The sequence below is a fragment of the Panicum virgatum genome, chromosome 2N (genome assembly GCF_016808335.1).
Source record: "Panicum virgatum strain AP13 chromosome 2N, P.virgatum_v5, whole genome shotgun sequence".
Lineage (NCBI taxonomy): Eukaryota > Viridiplantae > Streptophyta > Magnoliopsida > Poales > Poaceae > Panicum > Panicum virgatum.
In genome coordinates, this window is record NC_053146.1 from 47068970 (window position 1) to 47086677 (window position 17708).

A 17708-nucleotide genomic window follows, 5' to 3' on the forward strand; every position below is an offset into this window, starting at 1 on the left:
GGACTACAAGACAAGGTTCTCGCTGTGGCAAGTCAAGATGAGAGCTATTCTGGCACAAACCAATGATCTTGATGAGGCGCTGGAAAAATTCGGGAAGAAAAAGAAGGATGAGTGGACCGATGAGGAGAAGCGCAAGGACCGTAAGGCTCTTTCTCTTATTCAGCTTCATCTATCTAATGATATTCTACAAGAAGTGCTGCAGGAAAAGACTGCTGCAGAATTGTGGCTAAAACTGGAATCGATCTGCATGTCGAAGGATCTTACCAGTAAATTGCATATGAAGTTGAAGCTGTACACGCTTAAGATGCAGGAGGGTGATTCGGTGATGGGTCACCTATCTGTCTTCAAGGAGATCGTTGCTGACCTAGGGTCGATGGAGGTTAAGTATGAAGATGAGGACTTAGGTCTTCTTTTATTATGCTCTTTGCCAAGTTCTTATGCAAGTTTCCGTGACACCATACTATTAAGCCGTGATGAACTAACCCTTGCGGAAGTTTGTGAGGCACTCCAGTCTAAGGAGAAGATGAAAGGCATGGTGCAGACAGATGGCTCGTCCTCTAGGGGCGACGCTTTGCATGTCAGAGGCAGATCAGAGCAAAGATCCTCAAGTGATAACAACGATCGTGGCAAGAGCAATGACGGTAGAGGCCGCTCCCAGTCCAAAGGTCCCAAGAAGAAATTCTGTAAGTATTGCAAGAAGAAATCTCATATGATTGAGGATTGCTGGAAATTGCAGAATAAGGAGAAGAAGAAAAATAAATCTGATGGTAAGGCTAGTGTTGCTTCTGCTGGTGAAAACTCTGAGTCAGATTGTTTGGTTGTCTTTGCTGGTTGTGTTGCTGGTCATGATGAGTGGATTCTTGATTCTGCATGTTCTTTTCATATCTGCACTAATAGAGATTGGTTCAGTTCCTATGAGTCTTTGCAGAACGGTGATTTTGTGCGCATGGGAGATGATAACCCGTGTGAGATTATTGGCATTGGCTCTGTTCAGATCAATACCCATGATGGCATGATTCGCATACTGAAGAATGTAAGGCACATACCAGGGATGAAAAGAAATCTGATCTCGTTGAGCACACTTGATAAAGAAGGACTCAAATACACCGGTTCAGGTGGAGTTGTGAAGGTATCTAAAGGTTCTCTTGTATGTTTGCTGGGTGATCTCAATCCTTCAAATTTATATGTTCTCAGAGGTTGTACTTTGCATGGTTCTGTTTCTACTGCTAATGTTGCTAATGCTGAACCTAGTAAGACTGACCTTTGGCATATGCGTCTTGGACACATGAGTGAACTCAGTATGGCAGAATTGATGAAGAGAAACTTGCTGGATGGCTGCATTCTGAGTGGCAAGAAGTTCTGTGAGCATTGTGTATTTGGTAAGCATAAGAGGGTCAAATTCAATACCTCTGTTCATACCACAAAAGGTACACTTGATTACGTTCATGCTGATTTGTGGGGTCCTTCACGTAAGCCTTCATATGGTGGTGCTCGTTATATGCTTACCATTATTGATGATTACTCTAGAAGAGTCTGGCCTTATTTTCTGAAAAGCAAAGATGATACTTTTGCTGCTTTTATAGAATGGATAGTTATGATAGAAAGGCAAACTGAGAAGAAGGTCAAGGTGCTTCGAACTGATAATGGTGGAGAGTTCTGTTCGGATGCTTTTGATGATTATTGCAGAAAAGAAGGCATTGTTAGGCATCACACCATACCATACACTCCTCAGCAGAATGGTGTGGCCGAGCGTATGAACAGGACTATCATCTCGAAGGCTCGTTGCATGCTGTCCAATGCCCATATGAACAAGCGTTTTTGGGCTGAGGCTGCTAATACAGCATGTTATTTGATCAACAGATCGCCTTCTATTCCACTCAACAAGAAGACTCCTATTGAGGTATGGTCTGGTACACCTGCAGATTATTCACACTTGAGAGTTTTTGGCTGCACTGCTTATGCTCATGTTGATAATGGAAAATTAGAGCCTAGAGCTATTAAATGTCTGTTTCTTGGTTATGGTTCGGGAGTCAAAGGATATAAATTGTGGAATCCTGAAACTAGAAAGACTTTTATGAGCAGAAGTGTTGTTTTCAATGAATCTGTGATGTTTACTGACAGTTTGTCCACAGATGATGCTTTAGTTGAGAAATTGCAGTCACAAGTTAGTGTGCAGGTGGAGCTTATGGATGACCAGAAAAATGAAGTTGTTGGTAATGATGTTTCAGATAGTGTTCCTGATACTGTTCAGCACTCACCTCCAGTTTCACAGTCTGATTTGCAGCATGAGGAGGATGTAGATTTACCTATTGCTCTTCGCAGATCAAAGAGGAGTTGTGGACCTCCAAACCGTTTAATTGAGGAGTGTAATCTGACTTATTATGCTTTGAGTTGTGCTGAACAGGTGGAGTATGCTAGTGAGCCAGCAACATATTCTGAAGCCATTGATTCAGTTGATAAGGAGAAGTGGATCTCAGCTATGCATGAGGAGATGCAGTCTCTTGAGAAGAATGGCACATGGGAGATTGTAAGCTTGCCTGAGAAAAAGAAGACTGTTCGCTGCAAATGGGTCTTCAAGAGAAAGGAGGGTTTGTCTTCTAGTGAGCCTCCAAGATTTAAGGCAAGGTTAGTTGCAAAAGGTTTCAGTCAGATTCCTGGTGTTGACTATAATGATGTGTTCTCTCCAGTTGTGAAGCATAGCTCAATTCGGACTTTCTTTAGTATTGTTGCTATGCATGATCTTGAGCTTGAGCAGTTAGATGTGAAGACTGCATTTTTACATGGAGAGCTTGAAGAGGAAATTTACATGGATCAGCCAGAAGGATTCATAGTGCCAAGCAAAGAGAATTATGTTTGCAAATTAAAGAAATCCTTGTATGGTTTGAAACAGTCTCCTCGTCAGTGGTATAAGAGGTTTGATTCATTTATGTTGTTACATGGTTTTAAAAGATCTGAATATGATAGCTGTGTTTACATTAAGATTGTTGAGGAATCACCTATATACTTGCTGTTATATGTTGATGACATGCTTATTGCTGCCAAGAGCAGAAAAGAAATCACTACAGTAAAGAAATTGTTGAGTAGTGAATTTGATATGAAGGATCTTGGTGTTGCTAAGAAAATTCTAGGTATGGAGATTACTAGAGACAGAAAATCTGGTTTATTATTTCTTAGTTCAGCATAATTACATTAACAAGGTTCTTCAGCGTTTCAATATGCATGATTCAAAGCCAGTTAGTACTCCTATTGCACCTCACTTTAAATTGTCAGCTGCTCAGTGCCCTAGTTCTGAGGAGGATGTTGAATACATGTCAAAAGTCCCATATTCTAGTGCTGTTGGTTCTTTGATGTATGCCATGGTTTGCTCTCGCCCAGATTTATCATATGCTATGAGTTTGGTTAGCAGATACATGTCTAATCCTGGTAAAGAACACTGGAAGGCAGTTCAGTGGATTTTCAGGTACCTCAGAGGAACAGCAGATTCTTGTTTGAAGTTTGGGAGAACTGATCAGGGACTCATTGGTTATGTGGATTCAGATTATGCTGCTGATTTGGATAGGCGCAGGTCACTCATAGGTTATGTGTTCACTGTTAGCAGTTGTGCTGTGAGTTGGAAAGCTACTTTGCAGCCTGTTGTTGCTATGTCTACCACAGAAGCAGAATATATGGCTATTGCTGAAGCGTGCAAGGAGGCAGTTTGGCTGAAAGGTTTGTTTATTGAGCTGTGTGGAGTTGGTTCTTGCATTGATCTATTCTGTGACAGTCAAAGTGATATTTGCCTCACTAAAGATCAGATGTTTCATGAAAGGACAAAGCATATTGATGTCAAGTACCATTATGTTCGTGATATTATTTCACAAGGTAAATTGAAGGTATGCAAGATCAGTACTCATGATAATCCAGCTGATATGTTGACTAAACCAGTTCCTGTAGCTAAGTTTGAGCTTTGCTCAAGCTTAGTTGGTTTGACAGTTTAGCCCAAGAGGCTATTTGGCGCCAGAAGTTCTGTTCTTTGTTGTGTTCAGGTGATGATTTTGATATGCTACAAGAAGGAATTTGTCTCAAGGTGGAGTATGTTATATTGTGATCCAAATTCTGATGGGAGAGTGTTGGAATTTGGGCTTGGCCCATTAAGGCCCATGTGGTACAAACTTTTAATCCCACATTGCTAGTAGAAGTTGAGGAGACCACGTGACTCTCCTATATATCTAACCCATAGGCTTCACCGGAGAAAATCAATCCTATTATTCCTCTTGTAAGCCGCCGATAGGCGTTGTACACAAACACCCGATATAGTGAAGTTCTTGCTGGCTGGCGCCCGTGGTTTTTACCCTTCGCATTGGAGGGGTTTTCCACGTTAAATCTTCGTGTCTTTCTGCGGTTTGATCTTTCTATTTTTCATCGTTTTGTTCGCCGTCGCTTCTAACACGCTCCATCATCGCCGCCATTATACGCCACAGGCGGCACCAAGACAGGTACACATCGATCGATCCAGATCTATCCATTCCAATTGCGAACGCGTTTTAATTTGCTGCTTGTTCGTGTGCCTCAAATCAAATCAAATTCTTGTTCAGACAGTACATGGTGATGGACTAGTAAATCGAACTGATCTTGGACATGTAATGTAACAGGCTCTTTGACTGGGAATGCGTGCGGCGCAGGGCGGCGGAGATCGTCGAAGACTTGGCTTACCAGACTCCAGAGCTGAGACAAGTGGCACTGTTGCCTGGTGGCCCAATGGAGCCGCACAATGTTCTTCCCATCTGGTCCGGCTTAGATTAAACTGAAACCTCACACTAGTTTGTCGGTCTCCACTTTCAATGGCACCCCCAAATCGATTTCATTGCAACTAATGGCATTAAACCTTGCCAGCTTCCGCCGGAGTAGCCACGTGAAGAAGCAAGCCTGCGACAGGCGGCCACAAGCAACTACACTGGCTGTTGCCAAGCTCTATCTTCGGAAAAGGAGCAGGTACACTCCATATATAATGCTGCTACCAATCTTGAGAGGAGTCAATCAATTATTCAAACTGCTGCTGCTTCTAATACCTTTTACTAGTGCATTTCTCAACGAGTTCTTATTATTGCAAGTTTTTCCTTCTTGTTTTTGTAGATTGCCAAGTCTCTCTCAGGAATCACCTGACGGTATGGTGTCCTGCTTCTATTTCAGTCATCTTGTAATTAAGCAATGTAGGTTCTAGCAATTACGCTTGAAAGACTACTAAATATGTTTTTTTCTCAATCACAGAACTGCTAAACAAGACACTGAATTGGGTGGCTTTTTTGTAGGTAAAGCAACCAGTATATTCATTTACCTTTGAGCTCAGTTTGTTTTTTTTTCATGAACTGTCATACAGTAGTTAACACTGAGCTGATGTATGTTTCTACTCTTATTTTCGTTGGGACTGGATCAGATGAAAGTTTGATAGCTGGCAGTTTGCCCGGCAAATTTCAGGAGAAGACACTTCAGAGAACTGGAAAGGAAGGTAAATTCGCACTTGTTTCATCCGCCCTCTGCCAAATTAAACTTAGCTTAGAAATGCTCTTGATGTATGCACTTAATATGCAGATTTTACATGGCATGAGGCATGAGCTATTTGTTTAATCCTTTTGGGCAGTATCGTCACAGTAAATTTGTGGCAAACAGATTTCAATTCTGTCCCCATTGAACTTTAGTTTTGCCTTCACATGGTCTTTTTCCTTAAAAGAAGATAGCCTCTCATCTGATTAATTAATGCTTTGCAAAATAGACCACATTAGGACATTTTACATTGATTCATTGCAAAACTAAAGCAAACTATCTTCTCCTAGCTTCGTTACTGCCATGCTTCACTACTTCTTTGATATGGCCAGTTCTTCGTGTTGGAGTATATTGAGCCCTTGTATATAGAGGCCCATATATAGGTATTATATATACCCACTCTTCTAGGGTTAGAGGAATACAAGCATTATTCTCTCCCACATGGTACCAGAGCCGAGGTCCCGGGTTCGAACCCACCCGGCCACGCATTTCCGCCGCGCGATTTCCCCTGCGCCTCTCGTGTGCTGAGACCTGCTGCGGGCTACACCGGGCACTAGAACCTGCTGCGGGCTACGCCGGGCTCGCACACCGTAGGGGGAATGATGGACTATGAATAAAAGCCACCACCCCTCCCACTATAACACCTGGGTTTTATGGTCGGGTTGGCTAGGTGGGGCGCGCGACGCCAATGCCGGAGCCGTCGCCGCCGCCGCCGCCTCCGGCTCCCTCTCGAGCCGAGCCGGAGCTATACCACCCGCCAGTCATCCATCGGGATCCTCGGCATATCCATCCCATGGTGACTCCGCGGATGGCGTCTCAGGCCGCGACTCTCTCCGCCACCGAGGGAGAGCCGTGGGTCTCTCCGGTGCCCTCCTCTGTCCGCGACGCCTTGGCAGATCCTCACTGGCGTCGCGTGATGGAAGAGGAGTACGCGGCTCTTCTTGCCAACCAGACGTGGGACCTCGTGCCGCGTCCGTCTGGTTGCAATGTGGTGACTGGCAAGTGGATCTGGACGCATAAGCGTCGGGCTGATGGCACACTGGAGCGCTACAAGGCTCGCTGGGTTCTCCGGGGGTTCACTCAGCGGCCTGGTGTGGGCTATGATGAGACCTTCAGCCCAGTCGTGAAGCCCGCTACGGTGCGCACGGTCCTCTTGCTTGCGCTCTCGCGCTCTTGGCCTGTGCACCAACTGGACGTAAAGAATGCGTTTCTTCACGGCACTCTGTCAGAGACTATCTACTGCTCTCAGCCAGCGGGATTTGTGGATTCGAGTCGTCCGGACATGGTCTACCGGCTCAACAAGTCTCTCTATGGACTGAAGCAGGCTCCTCGGGCTTGGTACTCTCGGTTCGCCACGTTCTTGCTTACATTGGGGTTCACCGAGGCCAAGTCTGACACGTTTCTCTTCGTCTACCGCCGTGGAGATGAGACTTCCTATCTGCTGCTCTACGTTGATGACATTGCGCTCATAGCCTCTAGCCAGCGGTTGCTTCAGAGTGTCATCTCCTCTCTGCAGCAGGAGTTTGCTATGAAGAATCTCGGTCAGCTCCACCACTTCTTGGGCGTCACTGTTGAGCCTCGCCCGTCAGGTCTTCTCCTATACCAGCGGCAGTACGCACTCGATATCCTAGAGCGGGCTGGGATGACTGATTGCAAGCCCTGCTCCATTCCTGTCGACACTCAGGCGAAGCTGTCCGCTGATCTGGGTGATCTGGTGGCTGATCCTGCTGCCTACCGGAGTCTAGCTGGTGCTTTACAATACCTCACCTTCACCAGGCCGGACCTCACCTACGCTGTCCAGCAGGTCTGTCTCCATATGCATGATCCCCGGGAGTCACATCTTGTTGCGCTGAAGCATCTCCTCCGCTACGTCCGTGGCACTGTGGACCTCGGCCTGGTGCTTCACCGCTCGTCCTCTGCTGAGCTGGTGGTCTACACCAACGCTGACTGGGCTGGCTGTCCGGACACTCGTCGCTCCACTTCCAGCTACGCCGTCTTCCTGGGCGGCAACCTGGTCTCCTGGTCGTCCAAGCGGTAGCCGGTTGTCTCCCGCTCCAGTGCCGAGGCGGAGTACCGGGCTGTCGCTAACGGCGTAGCGGAGGCGTCCTGGCTACGACAGCTCTTGGCGGAGCTCCACAGCCCGCTCGCCAAGAGCACGCTTGTCTACTGCGACAATGTCAGCGCCGTGTATCTCTCCACCAACCCCGTCCAACATCAGCGGACGAAGCAATCGGCGATGTTCGGGTACTCCATGTCCTGACTACCTCCCAGTTTGCTGACATCTTCACTAAGGGGCTGCCCTCCTCGACCTTCTCGGAGTTTCAATCCAGCCTCAACGTAGTCGGTGGCTAGTTGTGGCTGCGGGGGGTATTTGCCCTTTGTACTCTATTTGTACTCTCTTCTTGTGCAGTCTTGAACACCGCTGCGTCGGTAGTTCAGACTGCGGGGGGTGTTAGCTTTCTTGTTGTCCAGTCTTGAACACCGTTGCGCCGGTAGTTCAGACTGCGGGAGGGTGTTGGAGTATATTGAGCCCTTGTGTATAGAGGCTCATCTAGAGGCCCATGTATAGGTATTATATATACCCACCCTTTTAGGATTGGAGGAATACAAGCATTATTCTCTCCTACACTTCGCTCCTGTTGAACCAACTTTTACCACTATTGCTGTTCTGCTGTTTTTCTTATTTGGTTATTTATCTATGTTTATGTTTGCTTTCATTATATGGTTCCTGTGCACATTTTTTTCCCAGTCTCTGGATTTTTATTAAAAGATCTGCCGTGCAAACACTTTGTGGTGCTCTGCACTTTTTTCTTAGTGCATTACTCGTTGTGTAGCTACTGTCATTTCTAACCATTCGTTGCAGGTTCTTCATGTAATATTACATTTGGCACCTCAACAGATCATGCTAGCAATTCTGTGGCCTCATCACTGACAGGGAAAGGTATTTTCAACACGCTACTAAGATCATTCTGAATTGTTTCGTAAGAAAAAAGGATTATTCTGAACCACTACCATCCTCCATAAAAGCAACTAATCCCTGAAATTACTTGCTGCTAGAGAGCACCGATGTTCAGTCCCAAATGCATGGTATACAAGTTGTAAAACTCTCGCTCGTCTTCAGAGCTGTATCTATGCAGTTTATCCATGAAATTCGCCCTCAACACTTTTGATGTTTAAGACTACCGTTGTCCAAATAAAATTAATTCATGATTACTGCTGCTCATTTCTTCTAAGATTTGATTGGGCATACTTATTCAAGTATAGTGTTGTGATTGACCCAAGAAAGAATGTTTTGGGATACAATAATTTCATAATTCAATATCTTATGCCAAAAGGTGCCAAAGTTCATTAAATACCTGATAGCACCACCGGGCTAACTTTTCACTAACCAGAGGACGTAATAGATCCCAAGTAGATACTCCTTAGCAATTGGTTCCTATTTTTGAACAGAAATTAACAATTAGTTCCTACCCACGCGATTCACTCTTGTCCATAGAGAATTAGAAATTACTCCGTCTGTCCTTGAATACAAGGGATTCTGGGTTTGTCCTAAGTCAAACTATTTTGTAGTGTAGTAGATGCTAGGGAGTATGTGGTAAAGACTGTTTTCCAAGTAATAGGTACCTTCTATCTGCTGTCGTTTATAACTGTTTACTCATTACAGATGCTGCTTCTGCTCTTTAACTGAAGAATATGTCTGGTGGCTTGGCAGGCCCTGCTACATATCATGGGATGTCATCAGTGGCAATTGAAGGTAATTGGCAAATTGTGTGATGCTAGGAACACCTTTGCTCGATTTTTAGTGCTTGGACAACCCTGGTAGAAACTCCATTATCAACTTTTGTTACAATGCAGGTGAATTGGCAAGCCATGTGCCAACAGCTGGTGCTCCATTCTTGGGGGCAACAGGTGCTCCAGTCTTGATGACTGAGTTTGGTAGCTTAGTAAGCCATTTTGAAAACTCTGAAGTCACCTTGATGGCAAATGCAGGTATGCTAACTCATTAGTGTAGTTAGTCCATTTTTGTCATCAGTTGTTACTATACATCAAAGAGCACCACCGAGCAAACTTCCTACTTTTTGTTGACAGGAGGAAGTAATAGATTCCAACTAGATGCTCTTTGTAATACCTCAGCTCGAAACATTGTATTGAGAGACCTTCTGTTTGGTTCTTTTACACTTCGGTCACCCTTTCGTAAAATTAATCTTTGAAAGCTGCACTTTGATTAAAATTTCATTTTTGTTATCCTTATTTCAGTTGTCTTTTATCTGTTTTGAAAAATCAGTGTAACTCTCAAGGTTTAGATGAATTGCTCTGCAACTAATAAGTACCTTGCTATCTGCTGTCACTTTTAACTGTTTAATTCGTACAGGTGCCACTGCTTCTCCAGTGTCCCAGACTGCATCTAATAGCTTCACAGGCCCTACTATAAACCCTGGGAGGCCATCAGTAGCAAGTGCAGGTAAATTGACAAATTGGGTGCTAAGAATACCTGATGCTCCCTTGCAGATTATTTTTGTTACTTCGATGACACCTGAGTGACAAACAGTGAAATGCAGGTAAATTGTCAAGCAATGTTGCAACTCCTGTTACTCCATTCTTGGTGACTAGGGGTGCTCCAGTCTCGCTGAGTCTTTCTGGTAGCTTGTCAAGCCATTGTGGAAACTCTCGTGTCACCTCCATGGCAAATGCAGGTATGCTAACTGAAAGCACTCCCAATTTCATATGAGCACAAAAGTCCATCAGTGCAATTGATGCATTTTATTGCAAGTTAGTATATGCATTACTGTTGTTATTGGTTTTAGGACCATTATTTCGAGCTTAAACTTCAGTGCTGGGTGCTCCTGTCCTCAAACCTTCTATTGTTTTCAGTTCTATTGGTTACCTCTCATCTGCACATATCCTTGTCAGTTTCACAGCTTATGTTGATATTCTAGTTCCTCTGTAGCCCAGTGGAGGTACCTTGTGGTTGTGGTTGCTGGTTCCAGCAATTTGCATAAGTTTTATGTGCATTATTATTAGAAAAAACAATCTGAGCTCTTTTACGTTGGTTGGAAGGTAGCGGTGGTACTTTCATTTTTTCGGTGGTTAGATTTCTACGTACAAACGGCTCATATTTTTTTCCAACCACAATAAAATTTTCCAAACAATCCACGCCAACTCAGTAACAACATCTGGCCTTTGAACTTCACCAGTACACCTGGTACCTATTTCCATATCACCAGAACTCACTGCGAGGTGCTCCTGTCTTGCAAACGGTGAACTTCACAAGCCATGCCGGAAACTCTGGACTGTCAAGATGTTTTTATCTTGGACAAACTCTTTTCTGTCCATTGTTCCCTGGAACCTCTATCTGTGAGAGAGAAGTGTAATATTTGAGTGGCCTCCGAAATCTCTCTTTATCTCTAGATCCTGTTTGTTTTGGGTCTTTTTTTTCTTGGGTTCAGTGGCTCCTCTGTTCTTTGTTGAGGTTGATGCGAGTGTGTTGTGTTCTTGGGAGTCTTTTCTCAATGAGATGACACGTAGTCCTGTGAGTTAGAGAAAAAAAACTATATATTTAAGTGACCATGTACTAGTACTCTCTGAACATAGTTATTTACTTAAAAGTATCATGATTATCCATAAGAATCTGCATAGTTTCTTGAATGCAATAATATGGCAATTCAATGTCATTCTTGAAGTTAAATCTGATGGCAATGCTAATTTTCAGCCTTTTGCAACTAGACTAAGTGTTCCGTTCCAGTTAAATGCCTTGACTCTAAGTTCACCTCTGTTCAACCAAAGCCTGTTTTGTGGGCTTGCGTCCTATGCACTTCATAGCACCTTTTCATGAAAAAAATTAGAGTGACCCCTTATCATTTGGTTCCTATGTAGTATGCTCATTATTCCACTTTTTATGTATGAGTAATTAAAGATACACGGTGCTTATGTTTTCCATTCTGTAATTCTTTTGTTTTGCCTCAGATCTTACATCTGTTTGATGTGCATAAGAATTCATAGAACACTCCATTGTAAAAGCCTCGTCAAGTTACATGTTACCTTGCACTTCATAAGGTAGCTCTTTACTGCTAATTTGAACTGTCCAACTTTGTATAGGTGCTATTGTTGCTCCAGTCTCGCAGACTATGTTTGGTACCTTGACAGATCCTGCTAAAACCCTTGGGATGCTGTTAGTGACAAACACAGGTAATTTGGCCAGCCCGGTGCTAAGAAAATCTCCCCTGTATCACAGACGATTTTCGTTAAAACAATCCCTACTAGAAATTCTGGTATCTGATCAGTGACAAATGCAGGTACATCAGCAAGTTGCACACTGACTCCCGGTGCTCCATATTCTGCGATTAATTCCATATCAAGCACCCCTGAAAACTCTGGTATCCGACTGATGACAAATGCAGGTTTGTGTTGATGCTTGGACTAGAACTTACCTGGTATCAGAGGGATGCATCACTGATAACAATATTTGATCCATCATGCTTCAATTTCATTAATTCATAAATAAATAACATTTGATCTATGGATACCTAGCAGTAGCTTTGATGTCTTCTTGTACCCTCGTTAGTAGTCAAAACTGACTTGGAAGCAAGTATAGGCCTCTTTTGGACATTTCATACAGTTATAATTCCACAAAATGTAACATCAAGAAATAATGGTCAAAATTTGACATAGTTGGTGTCGTGTGTTGTTTGTGTGTGGGGGGGGTGTTTTGGTCTATGTATGACTCCTTTTCTTCTATTAGTTCAATGATACGTAGCTCTCCTGTGTATTCAAGAAAAAAATTTGACATAGTGTTAGAGGAGTCAAGGGTCTATTGGGCCTTAGCCCATTAGGGTTAATTAGTCGCTTGCTTAGGGGTCAAGTAAACCTCTCTATATAAGGAGAGGAGATGTATCAATCTAATCAAGCAAGAGATTAGAAGGAAATCCTTTCTCTCTTGCCGGCCGTGGGCGAAGCCCCGCGCCCCCAACCCTAGCCGCCACTCTCTCGCCCTCGCAGCCGCCGCCTTGTGAACAGTACTCGCGGTACTGTAGCACCGCGGTACTGTAGCTCGGTAGCAGCCGCCCCTCCTTCCTCCACAATCCTCTCAATCCCACCACGCTCATAACATCTGGTATCAGAGCTGTCAGGCCCCCCTGCGACCTCCGCACCCCAACCACCGCCGCCGCTGCCGCCACCGTCGTCGACCATGGCACTCGCGCTCTCTTCGTCCTCGACCGCGCCATCCTCGTCGTTCCCCCAGGGCGCGACGCCCCCCAACTTCGTCATGACGCCAGCGCAGTTAACCGCCGCCGTCCTCAACTTGGGCCAACAGTTGGCCGGGATCCGCGACCTTCTCCTGCAGCGCTAGGTGGACGACTTCTGCGCACAGATGGCGGCGCTGGCACCGGTCGCGTGGCCACCCTCGAAGCCTGTATGGTCGCCGCCGTCGCCGCCCGTCTGGTTGCCGCCCTCGATGCCCGTGTGGTCGCCGCCGTCGCCGTCCGTGTGCCCACCATCGACACCCGGGTGGCCGCCGACGGCAACCCTTGCGCCGGTTGAGTGCCTGCTGAAAGGATCGATGGACCAAGAGGGGGGTGAATTGGGCCTTTTTCAATTTCTAAAACACAATAAAGCAACCTTAACCTATGCAATGCTAGTAAGGCACCAATTCACCAACCGGATAACTAAGCTACCTACACAAGCTAAGAGAGATATAAAGAGAAGTAAAGCCTAGCAAGGTAGAGCTAAGTTATGATCTCTAAGTCAAGCACATGAATAAATTGCATGAAATAAAATGCTTGAATAAAGAGAGTGGACAAGAGACGACCGGATTTTTTTTCCCGTGGTATCAATGTGTTGTCACACACCCCTAATCCACGTTGTGACACTCACAAAGAGTCTTGTCACCTCCCAAGTCACCGAGACGAGGGCGCTCACTAAGAGTCTCCGTTCACCATCCCGGTGTGGTGGAGATCAAGCCACGTACAATCTTCTTCTCCGGGATCCCACAATCCTTGGCAAGCTCCGCAAGAAACACCTCGATCACCAAGATCGCCTAGGTGATGCCAATCACCAAGAGTAACAAGCTAGGGCCTTCACTTGAGTAAGAACCGATCACCAAGAACGGATGCACACAAGCTTCTCTCTACTCAAGTCCTTAGCCTTGCTTCTTGAATGATTGAATGATCAAGTATGTGAAGGATGAAGCTCAAGGTGGCTCTTGACTATATTATGAGTGTATAGATGTTGCCTGGTGTCAAGAGTGACAAAATGACCCATTGGAGGGGTATATATAGGCAGCTCACACGGATAGAGCCGTTGGAGAAAAAGCTGCCAGAAAACTGCGTAGCGCCGGTTAATCCGACGTACCTCCAATAGTCATCGTCGGTTTAACCGATGAATGTAAACTGCCCCTTCTGAAAACTAGCCGTTACAACATGAGCAGATTAACCGACGTATCATCGGTTTAACCGGTGAGTGTAGTTGTCCACTGATCAACTAAAAAATCAAGTCTCTGGACAACTGCACCGATGTTAACTCAAAACCATCGTCGGTTTAACCGGTGAGTACAACTTCAGAAATCCCTGAAAAAACCATCTCACTGGTCAATTGCACCGACGTCTCAATTCAAACATCGTCGGTTTAACCGGTGTACAGAACCTTGAAACACCCTGGAAAAACCAACTCTGGACTAATGCACCGACGTTCAATTCAAACGCGTCGGTTTAACCGGTGTATTGACTTGTCCAGACTCTGCTAACTTCGTTTAACCGACGTATAGAAAAATGAAAGCGTCGGTTAAACCGGTGTTAAAGACTTTTTCTGATTTTGCCTTTTCTGATTTGAGTCTTGAATGAAATCTGAATATTCTTGACATATAAGTTGAGAACCACTTATTTGAACTTCTAGGAACCTGAGTGACCATAGTGTGCATCCATTTTTGATTGACCATGTCCATGCTCAAGTTACTTGGCCTTAACCCCTCTTAATAGTGCGATCACTACAAAACTATAAAACATATACTAACCTAAGTGTCCTTCTCAACCTTATGACACTTAGGACTAGAAAGATCCTTAGTCTTGACATATATATGAGTTGAATACCGAGATCGCCTTTTTGGATAATGAAATTGAGGGGCTTCTTTTGACATATGACCAAATGAGCGATAATGATCTATTAAGCTGCACAAATCCATTAGTCACAATAATGGTTGTCATTAATCACTAAAACATACCTTGAGGGCCTAGATGCTTACACCTGCCGCCTTCCTCCATCGCGGCGACCACGCACCAGTTGACGCGGCTGGCGGCGGTCATAGGCACGCCATCACCCTCAGCGCAGCCGCCTCTGACGTTAGATCCGGTTATCCCGGAGGATTTCGTCGCGCCGCAGGTCCCGCAACCAGCCTGCGGGCTCCTGGCTGCCGCGGAGAGCAGCAGCCCGGCACCGTTGTCCTTCCCTCCTGCGCTAATCCCGTCGTTCACCGCCACTAGCCCCGCGCCACCGCAACAGCACTGCGCACGCGCTTTCTTCGGGGGCGTGGATGGCATCCAGGCATCGGCGGCGGTGCGGCTGCAGGCTGCAGCACGCGGCCTCCTAGCATGGCGACGGCTACAGAAGATGCGCTTGGAGATGCAAGAGGCGGCTTTGACAGCGATCGACCTCGGCAATTGGGGGCGCGACCTCGGCAAATGGGGGAGCGACCTCGCCCCGTCAGACGCCCGCGGCCGGCGTGAGAGAAGGGATTTCCTTCTAATCTCTTACTTGATTAGATTGATACATCTCCTCTCCTTATATAGAGAGGTTTACTTGACCCCTAAGCAAGCGACTAATTAACTCTAATGGGCTAAGGCCCAATAGGCCCTTGACTCCTCTAACACATAGTTACTGTCACGTCATATTTCTCACCTTTGTAGAGGCTGTGGTTAGTTTTAACTAATATAATTGCCTACCCTACATGCGTTATCTATGGCCTATCATCTGAATTCTTCATCCAGCTGCAACCCATGTTTGCTATGCCTATTTGTTCGAGTTATCTTTAGTTGATCCATGATAAAAGCTCTTTTCCCTCGAGATTGTCATCATCATTCTCCTGTTGGTTACTGCTACACTTCGCACCTGTCCTATGTGCACGGCAATTTAGAACTGCATTCTGACCCAATAGCATTATCGGACCTCTTGGCATATCATTTGTACACCTGGTTACATGTTGCCATTTCTAATCACCGGAACTCGTTGCAGGTGCTCATGTTGCTGCAGTCCCACAGGCTATGAACTTGGCAAGCCATTTTCAAAACTCTGGTAAATTAATTTAAACACCCTCAAGAAATTTTCGTGCACGCTAAATGTACTATTGACGTGACTATATCCAATGCTGGTAACAATCTTTGGTTTTCCATGTTCCAACAATTAATTTAGTTGATAATTAGCCATGATGGTTCGATGATGTACTGTGCAAGATTTCGGTTTCCTCAGTCATTAACACTTGAATTCTGCTAAAAATGTTTAAGTGGCGGGAGAATCTAATGATAATATACACCAAGAGCATCTTCTACTTGTTTCAGAATCTTTTGGTCTTTTAAAAGCTCACTGTTACAGAACATCGGGTGTAAAGTTAAATGGAAGGAGCATCATACCGTGGCCTAAACCTTACTTGGTGATCCTGATAAGTCTTGTATGTTCTTGTGAAGGGATAACTGAGCATTTGGATCAAAGAGGTCTCCAATGCAGAGAGCGGATTCAATCGAAAGAACCCAAGGGAGGAGCTCACTAATTCTGACAAGCAGGCAGGATCCTCATCCTAAAAGGCAACGGACGACTGGCGCTTTCGGCAAGGCAAGCCGTTCTTTTACTCGTAGTTAAATTAGTAGTTAGTAGTAATCCATGGTGTTATATTTCTTCTCTGCAATGGTAGTATGGTGCTGACAGTTGGAATTCATACTTGTTGAGCTGCAGATGCCGAAATCGGTTGAAACTTGAGCCGGGGAGACCCGTCCGCGGCGTGAGCTCCGAGCACGAGCACCACCAAGCTGAGAAAATCGACGGACCATATACCACCTTGATCTGCCAGTGCTGCCATAGGTGTTGTTTAATTTAATTATTAGTTGCTCTATCTGTGCCTGCTGCTACTATATGGCAGACACTATTAAGGTCTGCGAGCCTCATTCTACTAGCCAGCTACCTAGAACTTGTAAGAGATGCTGTGTGTAATCGTGCAGCCAACTCTGTTTCCTTGATTGTCAACTGTGTGTGGCAAATGAAGTTAAGCACTTGGTCTATGATCAGTGCCAGCCATCAGGACTATCTTTAATTATGCGTTGCTTTGGGACATGCGTGTTCCAGCTTGTGGGCTGTATACATGTAGTAAGTAGGTCATATTGTTCTGTATACATGGACGCTAACCTTCTTGTGGGCTGGCACGAATGCCCTTGTCAGAGGAAAATGCAGGTCTCCTGGCCGGTGGTGTGCACCCCTAAGTGCTATTGGTGGTCCTGAGTGAAAGGATCGTGGCCCAAGAAAAGGTTGAATTGTGACTTTTTCGAATTTCTATCTAGTCTTTAACCTAGACTAGTATTGTTCAATCTACAAATTCGAAACCTAGTCACTAGAGCACGCTAGCAAAGGGTCCTTAGGTAGGTAAACACACTATCATGATCATTTTGCCTAGAAGGATGCACACTAGCAAGAACAAAACCTAAGCAAGAGCTCACGCTACCATACAAGTTGTCCTAGTCAAACTACAAGCAATTAAAAGCAAAAATAGCAACTAAAAGAATTAATTGCTTGAAGTAAAAGTAAAGGACACGAGACAACCGGATTTTTTCACGTGGTATCGAGGAGTTGACGCTCCCCCCTAATCCACGTTGGAGCACCCACACAAGGGTATAGCTCCCTTGCTCCACTAAGAAGCAAGTGATCACTAAGAATATTCCTTCTGCATCTCCGGAACGGCGAGCTTCACACCGTATACAATCTTCTTGTCTTGGGGCTCCTACAAACTCCAAGAGCTCACCAAGAACCTCCTGATCACCAAGACCGGCTAGGTGCCGTCAAACACCAAGAGTAACAAGCTCCTAAGCCTTCACTTGACCTACACTCAGTTGGTCCTAGCTCAAGCACACTTGCTACACTTGCAAAGGATGGATTTTTCAAGGTTGAAGCACAAACAAAATGCTAGATCTTCTCTTGTTTGCTCAAAGCACTTTCTC

At 45.2% G+C, this 17708-nt stretch overlaps 1 protein-coding gene across 8 annotated transcripts; it reads left to right on the forward strand.

The window, feature by feature from the left end:
- The first annotated feature begins 4428 nt into the window (after nucleotides 1–4428).
- On the forward strand, nucleotides 4429–16830 carry LOC120660792. 8 transcript variants are annotated; one of them, XM_039939429.1, is made up of 17 exons: nucleotides 4429–4475; nucleotides 4632–4766; nucleotides 4873–4971; nucleotides 5113–5144; nucleotides 5248–5288; nucleotides 5414–5485; nucleotides 8384–8461; nucleotides 9185–9274; nucleotides 9376–9510; nucleotides 9893–9982; nucleotides 10080–10214; nucleotides 11617–11706; nucleotides 11814–11918; nucleotides 15742–15801; nucleotides 16191–16335; nucleotides 16456–16529; nucleotides 16610–16830. In XM_039939429.1, the coding sequence occupies exons 8-15, from the start codon at nucleotides 9214–9216 to the stop codon at nucleotides 16271–16273; spliced, it is 759 nt and encodes a 252-aa protein (XP_039795363.1). In that variant the 5' UTR covers nucleotides 4429–4475; nucleotides 4632–4766; nucleotides 4873–4971; nucleotides 5113–5144; nucleotides 5248–5288; nucleotides 5414–5485; nucleotides 8384–8461; nucleotides 9185–9213; the 3' UTR covers nucleotides 16274–16335; nucleotides 16456–16529; nucleotides 16610–16830. The 8 variants fall into 8 exon arrangements, 7 of the variants coding, with proteins under 7 accessions (XP_039795363.1, XP_039795362.1, XP_039795365.1 ...); XM_039939428.1 differs by having other exon boundaries at nucleotides 16456–16830; XM_039939431.1 differs by having other exon boundaries at nucleotides 9233–9274; nucleotides 16456–16830.
- Nucleotides 16831–17708: the final 878 nt, after the last annotated feature.

Coding starts and splice junctions, on each gene's coding strand:
- LOC120660792 (XM_039939428.1), top strand. CDS start 9,214: ATGTCTGGTGGCTTGGCAGGCCCTGCTACATATCATGGGATGTCATCA. Junction 11,707..11,813: donor GCTGTTAGTGACAAACACAG/GTAATTTGGCCA, acceptor TGACAAATGCAG/GTACATCAGCAAGTTGCACA. Junction 15,802..16,190: donor AAGCCATTTTCAAAACTCTG/GTAAATTAATTT, acceptor GTTCTTGTGAAG/GGATAACTGAGCATTTGGAT.